Source organism: Diachasma alloeum, unplaced genomic scaffold, assembly GCF_001412515.2.
Source record: "Diachasma alloeum isolate Michigan unplaced genomic scaffold, Dall2.0 Dall_scaffold_00515, whole genome shotgun sequence".
NCBI classification, from domain to species: domain Eukaryota; kingdom Metazoa; phylum Arthropoda; class Insecta; order Hymenoptera; family Braconidae; genus Diachasma; species Diachasma alloeum.
This window is the reverse complement of record NW_021680647.1, coordinates 376,735-387,960: the sequence shown is the minus strand read 5'-3', so window position 1 is coordinate 387,960 and position 11,226 is coordinate 376,735. Positions and strand designations below refer to the sequence as shown.

General features: G+C 36.4%; 1 protein-coding gene across 1 annotated transcript; it reads left to right on the top strand.

Annotated features, from left to right (window-relative positions):
• The first annotated feature begins 310 nt into the window (after window positions 1-310).
• On the top strand, window positions 311-1,279 carry LOC107042749. The gene is made up of 2 exons (XM_015263930.1): window positions 311-340; window positions 425-1,279. Exons 1-2 carry the CDS (start codon window positions 311-313, stop codon window positions 1,277-1,279), a joined length of 885 nt encoding a protein of 294 aa, XP_015119416.1.
• The last annotated feature ends 9,947 nt before the right edge of the window (window positions 1,280-11,226 follow it).

The window sequence follows — 11,226 nt, the reverse complement described above, 5'->3', positions numbered from 1 at the left end:
ATTGTTGCCTGTGGTCCAACAACAAGTACATGGGTGAGAAATTCGATCCTGCCAAGGAGACCTCGTACTTAATGTACTTCGATGTAAATAACTTGTATGGGGCAGCCATGTCGCAGTACTTATCCTCCGGATCCTTCCAGTGGATTGATGATCCATTAATCATTGATATGGATACGGTGCCGGACGATGCGAGCAAGGGATACATTCTTGAAGTGTACTTGGAGTATCCCAAGGAACTCCATGAAACTTACAAGGATTTACCCCTCTGCCCGGAGCACTTTACACGCTGAAACAAAAAATCTCCAAGGTTATGACGACATTGCTCCCCAAAAAGAATTACGTAATTCACTATAAGAAACTCAAGCAGTACTTGAGTTTGGAACTAAAATTGATGAAAATTCATCGCGTATTGGAGTTTGATTAGGCGCCATGGCTGAAACCCTACATTGACCTGAATACAGAATTGAGACAGCAGTCGCACAATGAGTTTGACAAGAATTTCTTCAAACTGATGAATAATTCGGTCTTCGGCAAAAACATTGAAAATGTGAGGAAACAGAGGGATGTGAAGTTGGTCACAAGATGGGAGGATAGATATGGAGCAAAAGTCCTCAGTGCCCAACCCAACTTCCACAGCTGCACCATTTTCAGTGATGATTTGGTGATTATTCAGCTGAATCGCACCAAAATGTACTTCAACAAATCCATTTACGCTGGTTTCTCAATTCTCGATTTATCCAAAACATTCATCTATGAATTCCATTATGAGTATGTTAAGCAAGTATACAGAGATAGTGCTAAGCTCATGTACACAGACAGACTTCTCTATGAGTTCAGAGTGCCCGATATTTATAAATGTATGAAACGTGACATTGCCAAATTCGACACATTAGATTATCCGAAAAACAATGTATATGCAATGCCACTTGTTAATAAGAAAGTATTAGGACTCATGAAAGATGAGTGCAATGGACAAGTTATGAGTGAGTTTATTGGTTTGCGAGCAAAATTGTACACATTCACAATTCATGGTGATGAGAGGACAAAAAAGCGTGCTAAGAGAGTGAGAAGCTCTACCTTGAAGAGAATCACTTTCGAAGATTACAAAGACTGTCTGATGAATCATGAGACTTTTGTTAAATCACAGTATTTAATTAAGAGCCATAAGCACACTGTACATACAGTACATCAGAAAAAATTAGCGTTAAGTTGGGATGATGATAAGAGGATACTTTGTACAAATTTCACTGACACTGTACCATACGGCTATTGTAAATAAAATAATGCATGTTTTTAACAATGGATTTTTCTGTTTTATTATTCCAGTAGGAGTAAATGGATTACAATTCATTTTTATTAATCCAACTATAGTGAGAATCATCGAAACGCAGCCATTTGACTAAAACTTTATTTCCACGAGGTTGAAGTATCTTCTCCACCAGGTAGATGTTAGGATACTTGACTTTCATCAACTCCTCCTGATAAAATCCCCCCTCAATTGGTTTGTACTCGTAATCGGTGAGTTTATAGGTTACAGGATTCCTGTTCATGACTTCACTTATTGTGAATATCTCCGTCGTCCAGTTCGGCGTATAACCTTTCTCGAAGACATTTTTATACTTGCTGATGCGCACCTTGTCTTCAACTTTGAATTTGATTTTTTTCATACGTCTGATTTTCACTTTTCCGTAGACATCTTGCAATAGCTGTTTCTCATCATCAGCGGTGACATCTTTCGGCTTCATGCGAATGGTGCGATGCTTCGTATCATTATAAGATTCACCCAAAGTCTTGACAATAGGAATCCACTTGTATGTTCCTTGAAGGCTGAACTGCTTCCACATTTTTTCCTTGAGGGTACGATTGAATCGCTCGTAAATTGATGCTTCGAGGTTACTGAAGGTGGAGTACATGTTAATCCCATAACTCTTCATGAGATTCTGGAATTCGCGGTACACGGAATTCTGTGGTACACGGCCCTGTTCAAGTATAGACACCATAGCACTGCTCACATCCTTTCCAGTCTTGGTTTTTGTAGGTATGGCCCAGGCAGATTTCGAGAAGATATCGATAACTGCTAGGAGAAACTTATAACTGTTGTTTTCACGAGCGTAGGCACTCATATCCACGAGATCTGCCTGCCACGTCTCATCCAGTCCGCGTACTTGAAGTCCGCGTCCACATCGAGGTGGATAATTCCTTCAAGCTGGTCTATGAAGCTCCTCTACGACTATTGCCTTCTCATTCATTCTCCAATGCAATGAGATGTCTATCCAAATTGGTAATTAGCTCAGAATTGCGTAAGGCTAAATGTTGGTTGGTTTCTTCTTCTTTTTGTATTCCCTCCAATTGCTCGTCTATCTTTGAATATAAACCCTCCAGCATCAAACTGGTCTCATGTGTGATAGAATCTTTCAATGTTGTCAGCTCCTCGATTAGATGGTGAATGGTCCCAGAATGACTGTTTAATAGTTCTTGTACTTCCTCCTTACTAACACTTGTTTTGTTTTATAGTGTCCAGGAAATTCGTCCGGAATGATTGAATCATTGTTTCAGTCCCATCAACTTTACCATCCATAGGTCCAGTCACATTACATATAAGACTGAGTTCCTCTTTCAACATATTGCGAATTATCTTTAGAGATATAGCATCATTATCTTCTTCAGGGTCAGCCAAATTACCTAATCTTCGATTATCCATATCATATTGTCCGTCAGGAGTGACCTTGAATCCTTTACCAGGAGGACCTTGGCTCCCGATAATTCTTACAGCACGTCCGAACACGTCAACACTCATGTTTTGAATGATAGATTATTATGATTTGCAGCTCAATAAATAACAGCAGTTTCACGCAACTCTTCCATTATTGCCATGATTTCATTGGTATAATTCATATTTCCAGCTGTCTGCGATGCCATAAGCAGTCGAAGTCTATCTACCAACTCCTTAGGCTCATCCCAATATACATAGTCCATTTTTCTAGGTTTTATTGATGCAACCATATGATGAGGAAGAGCTGTCCCAGTTTTCTCGGATTTGACGAGATCTGCGATAATGCTAAGATATTTCATGGAGCCGCTTATTCGGAGAGCTCCCTTAGGTTTATAGTATATTCGATGTGCATTGCTACTCCGTATAATATTGCCATACGTATATTTATCAGTTTCGGTTGTGAGGCTCATGTTAGGCGACTTTTTGAAGATTAATTCAATTAGACCGGAAGGTAATGTATATTCCTCACCCTTAAGAGTCATTGAATCCTTGAATCCAATTTCCATACCGTTCAGAGAACGCACACCATATTCTGTATCCAAATCGCTCTTTTCACGCTCTGTACTGTATCGATCTAAATACGTTCGAAGAAGCTTTTGTGACGCTGTAGAGGATTCCGGCTTGTTCGATGAAATACGATCAGTTGGAGTCATAGCTTTGATTGGGGATATTCTCTTCATAAGGGTATGCGCCCTTTCTAACTCAGATGAAAGTTCCTCTAGAGATTGATATTGAGGACTCATAATCATCATCATCATCCATATTCTCTTCCTGCATTCGAATAGGAGTACCAGCTATCATTTCCTTTCTTTGTTTTTTATTTGAAGATTCCTTCATTACTGACTGATCCACCAATTTCTCAAGGGGAGTTATGACTGGTTTAAGCACTTCACTCATAGATTTCCCAGTAGTCTCTCTACCTAATTTCAGGATTCTATGCTTGTGGCGGATAGCATCACTCGCTTTAGTAATAGTCGTGTGTCATGTTGACATGAATACGTTCACGCAAGAACTGCTCTCAGTTTCTTTGGGAAGTCTGTATTTATCTTTTCATGAAACTATCGAATCCTCTCCGATACCGACCCTCATCAATCGTACTATCCTATATTAAAACTATTACATTCTACTTATTTCAATTTGACAATGGAGTTACGTCATCCATTGAATAAAAATGTATGATACAGGAGTAAGTGGTGAGTTTCATATGTGATTTGCATAATTATAGCCGTTAATGTTGAAAAAGAAGAATTTTTTATGGAAAAAAAATTTTTTTCATCTCTATATCCATATCACATTTCAAAATATCCCAAAAAAAATGGGAATTATTATTATCTATCGAGAAAAAAAAGAATTAATTCATTTTCGACTGGCCCCTGCGAATTTGAAAAATTCAAACCTCTGAAAATAGGTTATTACTTACTCTCGCAGTACTGGTATATGTTTTTCATATAGTACATGAAAAAACGAAAAAAATCGTTTTTTATTTATTAAAATCCGTCAATTTGTCCCCGAGATATGATTTTTCAAAAATTTGAGCTTTTGACACATGTTGTAGACAAGCAGTTTATGTTAAAGGACCGAAAATTTGGGGAAACCATGTACTTATCTAGTACTTGACTGCGAGCATGTCAATTCAGGTTTCTGAGAACCCGAAAAATACCGGGTGGCTGAGTTGAAATGGAATGTTCCATAAAAGATTTTCAGAAAAAATAAAAAACCCGGAACTACTGATGCGATTAAACCCATCTTGAATACGAAACATTGTTATTATGAGAGGAAGATTCTTTCCAAATTTCAAGTTGATATTTCGATTTTTGCGATCGGGCAGAAATTTTGCACAGAGTTAGTCCTCATTAAGATCTATAATATGACAAAATTGTAGATTTTTTAGAATTACTTCAGCCACTTGATTACTCAAGTGTCTATAAATTGACCACCGGGAAGGTAGCGGTGAACGTGGTCACATACAGACATGGTCGCCAAACTTCGTATTTTTATTTTTCAAACCATTCTACATCGTTTCCAATCAAATGTTTCCAGAATGTGAAAATCAAAGGTTTGCAATGCTTTCATTTGGAAGCAAAAAAATGAGAGATCTGCCTCTCAAGAAAGATTTGAAAGGTTCGATGAAAAATTTAAAATTATTGAAAAACTTGATTTTTACATGAGTTTGTTACACTGTTAGAAAATTACTCTTGGAATTTCAAGTAAAAAATCCTGAAATTTGTAACAACGAATAATTTACATAGAATTACCATTGATCTTGTTATTGATAAATCAGTCAATGTTCTTGAATATTCAATGAAATTTGATTTCTTAGGGTTATACGACAATGAAAATTACTGAAAATTATGAAAATTCAGGCAACTTTTCTTCTGAATTTTCAATCTGTTGTTTAATTTTCACGATAGGTTTGAAAATCCAAATTGTCATTGAAAATTCAATGATCATTGATAATGAAAAACTTAATTTTATTGAATATCCAAGATGAATCACGAATTCCATGAGCAATTTAGTCTGAAATGGAATTCAAGTTCAGACTATTGAAAAGTCAAATGCATCTGAGGTATTCCACGCCAAATCGACCAATCGCTGACCCTCACCTCCTTGAAAATTATCGGCGATTTTTTTCTGGGTAGAGTCACCTAAAAAACTATTACCCGAATTTTTCCAAATTTTTTGAATGACCGACTGCCAAGATATGATTTTTGGAATGTTTTTTCGTTTTTCTCACATAACTGCCGTTCTATTAAAGCAATTTCAATGAATAAAAAAAGCAAATGTTCATCTTTTCGTAAACTTTCAATATATTTTTTTTACATATTTTCTCTCCCTTCCTAATACTCTAAGAGTCAAAATTCTGAAAAAAATGGAAAAATCGAATTTTCACTAAATATGTCATAGATGATTTTTCTGAAAAAATTCACACATATACTTCAGAAACAAATTTTTTGAGCCCTCCTGAATTATGGTAATCGCTGTGAATCTATTTTATTTCGATTTTTTTCGTTACAATTTTTCTAATTTTCAATAAAGGTTGACATTAAACATTCTAAAAATTCTTTACATGATTCAACATTTATTATTTTTGTCAGGAATGCCTCGAGTTGTTTGTAGACTATTGCTATTGTCTCTTTGGCTGTTTTTTGTTTGTTTCTCGGTTTTTAGTTGATTGTGAAATGGTTCTTTTCACTCTTTCACTGCTTTCAAGCTGTTGTTTCGTTTTGAAAACATCTAGGGAAACACCTTTTGATGAATTTGAGAACCTCTTGGCTAAGACTTTACAATTCCCCAGGGGGATGAAACAATGGATCATCTGAGTTGATGCTAGACGTTTTGCTTTTTCAAATCGATCTGCAAGAAAATCCAATACTCCCTTACAATGTTCTGCAGGGCTGTATCTGACACTAATGTTTAGTAGATGGAAGGGATCAGTCGCCCATGAATATAATTCTTCTGCTGTTGTTATTTGACGATCTGGTGGTAACTGTAAACTTGCTCTAGCAGCTTGCCTCTTTACTGTCCCCCCTACACCATCACGCGGGCCTTTTCCATGTGCCGAGGCAAAGTAATGCCATTCAGCTGGTACTTGAAAATCCTTTTGGTGATAATAAACATTGATCAAATTTTTGAAATTTTTGTATTGTTGAGGTGCTCCATCAGAAAAATAGACTATTTTCTCGGGTGACTCGCAGATGTATTTAATAAATTCGTTGATGATTTTCGAGAAGACAAAAACTGCTATAGCATCAAGCATCATGAACTAATCAATCAGACATTATAATGAGGCTCTGATGAACAATGGAATCATTTTGTCGATAGTAAATAACGACGAGGTAAATTGTCACGGAATTATTATTGCAGTGAAATCCTGGAGCAGCATTCTGAATATCGAAAGCATAATTCTCCGCAAAGTCACATACAACGAGAAATTCACCACTTCGCAGTGATTCTTTCACTGATTTCAGGAAAGCAGCCTGTTGCTTAGCAATAAAATCATGAGCCACAAGATTTTGTGGCTCTCACAACAATCTTGAGCGAATTCGATAGAGTCTTGCATACATGTTGTAAGAGTTGTTCGGGGCTTCGAAATCCAGTGTTTGTAAGTAATTGCCTCGAAATCGTGATCTTGCAGTGCTCCAACGATGTAATTACACTACATATTGCCACATGGACAATTCTGACAAACGCCAAGATAACACTCTTCTGATGGATCTGTACAAATCATCCACCTCAAGAAATTGGAATAACCGTTCAACATATCTTCCATGTTCTTCGTTAAACATTTTAAATTACTTCCTGCAAACACATAACACTATCTGTTACATTGAACGGATGAAAAACAAGAATATGGATATGAAAATTGACAGAATAAATACCTAAAAGCATCAACTTGACATTCTCGTGAGCAGCACAGACACACACAGTATGCGTCCCAGTTCCACCTGCCACAACACAATGTTTTGATCTTAAAGAAGCAAACGTTGAGAATCCAATGATATTATTAGGATTATCAGTTTTGAAAAACTGGTAAGCTTCCTTAAGATTGGAGAGGATCAGTCGTTTCTGGGTGTGAATTCTTTTCCCTTCTTCATTTGGAACGGATACGAAGTCTTTCATCCCCGGCATATTCGAACTAACTCTGTCATCATTATAAAAATCAATAACTTGTTCTTTTGTTATTTCAGTAATAGGACGTCCTAGAATTGAAAGATTGTTCATTTTATATTAAATGGAGACATGGGATATGGAACAGTAATCTTCTCAAAAAGTCATGAATCATACTTCTCTTCTTTGCAGGTGATGATAGAATCCCCTCTTCATCGAACAATTTTTTTGCTCTTTTCACTAAATACGAGGATGTGGCCATCATTTCCTGAATTCTATCAACACTCCACTCCGGAGGTAGTAAAGTGGAGATTTGAATTTTCTCTGCATTGCTCAATTGTCCCTGATGGAATTTGTCTTTTAACCGAAGAATAATATTAGGTGTGTCACTTAATTTTTACAGATTTTTTCTTNAAGTCATGAATCATACCTTTCTTCTTTGCAGGTGATGATAGAATCCCCTCTTCATCGAACAATTTTTTTGCTCTTTTCACTAAATACGAGGATGTGGCCATCATTTCCTGAATTCTATCAACACTCCACTCCGGAGGTAGTAAAGTGGAGATTTGAATTTTCTCTGCATTGCTCAATTGTCCCTGATGGAATTTGTCTTTTAACCGAAGAATAATATTAGGTGTGTCACTTAATTTTTACAGATTTTTTCTTCGAGCTTAAAATTATATTTAAAATAGAAATATATTCGCGGTCTTTTCTGGTTTTGAAAGAATCGGACAAAAGGTTTCAGAACACGGAACGACAAGTCTATGTAAGTTACATAACCTTTCACAATAGCAGAGTTTACGATGGCAACTGATAAACAGCACATTCGGCACTGCATTTTATATGAATTCCAACAAGGAAAAAATGCTTCTGAAGCACGGGAATCAATGTGTAGTATTCTTGATGCCGACGTTGTATCTTATGAAACGTGTAATTATTGGTACAAACGTTTTAGAAGTGGTGATTTCGATCTGAGTGACCAGCCGCTCCTGGACAGCCTCGAAAGTTTACAGATGCGGAATTGCAAGTTCTACTGGATGAAGACTCAACGCAAATGCAATAAGAGCTTGCAGCTCAGTTAGGAGTCACCGGAACAGCTATTTCTAAGCGTTTGCGTCAAATGGGAAAAATCCAAAAACTTGGAAGGTGGGTCCCACATGTGTTGACTGAACACAACCGCTCAGAAGACCCTCTTAAATTTGGGATGGGAAGTTCTCCCGCACATGGCATATTCACCAGACTTGGCCCCATCCGACTATCACTTGTTCCGGTCCATGCAGCATGCCTTAGTGGATTCACAGTTTAAAACGCTGGACGATGTGCGTAAATTCGTCGATGACTTCATCGCCTCGAAGCCTGCAAGTTTCTTTCGCGACGGCATTCAAATGTTACCTGAGAGATGACGCAAGGTCATAGAAAACGATGGACAATATTTCCAAGATTAAGTTCGTTGTTCTCTATTTTTTTATATTAAATAAATTTACTGAAAAATCTGTAAAAATTAAGTCACACACCTAATATTCACTAGATCTCTAGAATCTTGGGGTGATATGGAATCAATTATTTCACCACCAAGCTGACGGTTTAGAGTCTGGCCTACTTTGAGAGATTTTCGCTCAATCCAAGCCTCTGTAGATTGATTCAATTTTTTCAGTGGAATCGGTGATTGATCTAACAATACTAATGCTTTATTAATTATTCGGAGTCTTGTTCCAATACTGAGTTCTGATACGGATTTCTCAATTGTTTCAAAGGACTTGGTACTAGTTGAGGCGAACGATTCTCCGGTCGTTGATGAGAGACCTAACAAAATATTATCGAATATGTTCATTAAAGCGCTTCCATGAAGCGAGCGATTATTCGTTTTGGTGGGAAATTCTGAAATTAAGATTTCTTGAACATTATCTTACCTCTGTTTATGTCTTCATGCGTATGGGGTTGCGAAATAACACTTCCCTGCTCAATTTCATAATTTTCATTATTATTTGTCTCTAGACTAGGAGCAGATGTTGATGAGCCAGCAGCACCAATGGTATCATCTGATTGGAATTGTGATTGTGTTGTCTCCGTGCTATCAATATTTAATGTATTATTTACATCCTCAATTACAATTGTTGATTATGTTTCTTTCAATTGTCTGCATTGTCTGCATGAAAGGTCATTACGAGTCAAACTCCATCTTTTCATCTGGGTATCACTCGCTCGTCGTAAACTTCTTCTCTTATTGTGATTCCTGAGCTTGAGAGGATTGCAACAACGGTTGAATTATTTTGGCGGCATAATTAATTTCGGAAACTTTACTTGGCTTCTATAACAATCACTCTAATTCACCATAAAAATTGACACTTCTCCGAAAATCTTAGAAATTCTGAGAGTTTCATGACACTCACTCGTTGATAACATGAAAAGATAATTTTAAGACAAAGAAAAAGTCTCGTGACTGACAGATCAGTTTTCACAGCCTCAAACTGAACCGGCTTCGTTAAAAAATGAATCAAATCAACAACTGTGAACACTCCGTTGCATTGTATCGATCGCGGGAAATTTGAAAAATTGAACGATTCACGTTTTTGACTATGCATATAATAATTGTTACACGGTCGGTTACAAAAATGGTGCCAAAGAAGAGAAAATAATGATAATGGTTTACAAACTACTCAAGGGATCTTCGGTTGTATTTTTTTTCAATTTTTGACAAAAATCATAGACATTCAATCATGTAAAGAATTTTTGGAATGTTTAATGTCAACTTCTATTGAAAATTGAAAAAAAATTACCGAAAAAATTCGAAATAAAATAGATCCATGGCGATTACCATAATTTGGGAGGGCTCAAAAAATTTGTTTTTAAAGTAAGAATATATGTGAATTTTTTCAGAAAAACCATTTATGACATATTTAGTACAAATTAGATTTTTTCATTTTTTTCCGAATTTTGACTTTTAGAGTATCAGGGAGTGAGAGGAAAAATATAAAAAAAAAAAAAACTACACCGAAAGTTTACGAAAAGACGAAGATTTGCTTTTTTTATTCATTGCTTTAATAAAACGGAAGTTATGCGAGAAATACGAAAAAACATTCAAAAAATCATATCTCGGCAGTCGATTATTGAAAAAATCTGAAAAAATTCAGATAATAGTTTTTTATGCGACTCTATTCAGACAAAAATCGCCGATAATTTTCAAGGAGGTGAGGGTCAGAGATTGGTCGATTTGGCGTGCATACCTCATCTGTTAGTTCATTTTCAAAACATTTCTAACAGTGTGAGGTTTATTGCTAACAAATTCATTTGTAGGGAAATGTCCTGTTAACTCTCTAAGGTGAAAAGCGTAGTAAAGCGTAGTAGGGTGCTCGAGTGGGGACACTGGCATTCCGCTTTGACGGTAGAGTGGGGATATTGAACTTCACCTTAGAGGGTTAATCATACTGATCATGTACGATTTTTTTTCGAAAATTTTCGCACCGACTTCAACTGAAAATTTTGATAATTAAGGAACAGTAGTTGATTTTCCACTCTGAACAAATAAATAATTGACAAACAACAAACTTCCTTCCCAAGAAATAATTTTTTTATCACATATATAATAAATTGATTCACAAAAAACTTCATTTCCCAGATACTGGAACAGTTGTAACATGAAAAAAACAATATGTTGCTGAATCTAATTTCAATGACGTTGATAGCAATAATTATTTCATAATTCTGCTGACTCTATTCAATTAAACAGCTCATCGACACGGGTCCTACCGAAAAATCTAAGAAATCCCCAGATCATACCTAACCGAGAAATCATTTCGGTCAGGCTCCCCTCACGAAATCCAGAAATGCAACGCATCGCCCATTAG

What these genes read in the sequence shown, in the direction of transcription:
- LOC107042749 (XM_015263930.1), top strand. Translation starts at nt 311, where the DNA reads ATGACGACATTGCTCCCCAAAAAGAATTAC. An exon ending in TGCTCCCCAAAAAGAATTAC is followed by an intron (nt 341 to 424) that starts GTAATTCACTAT and finishes GAGTTTGATTAG; the next exon opens with GCGCCATGGCTGAAACCCTA.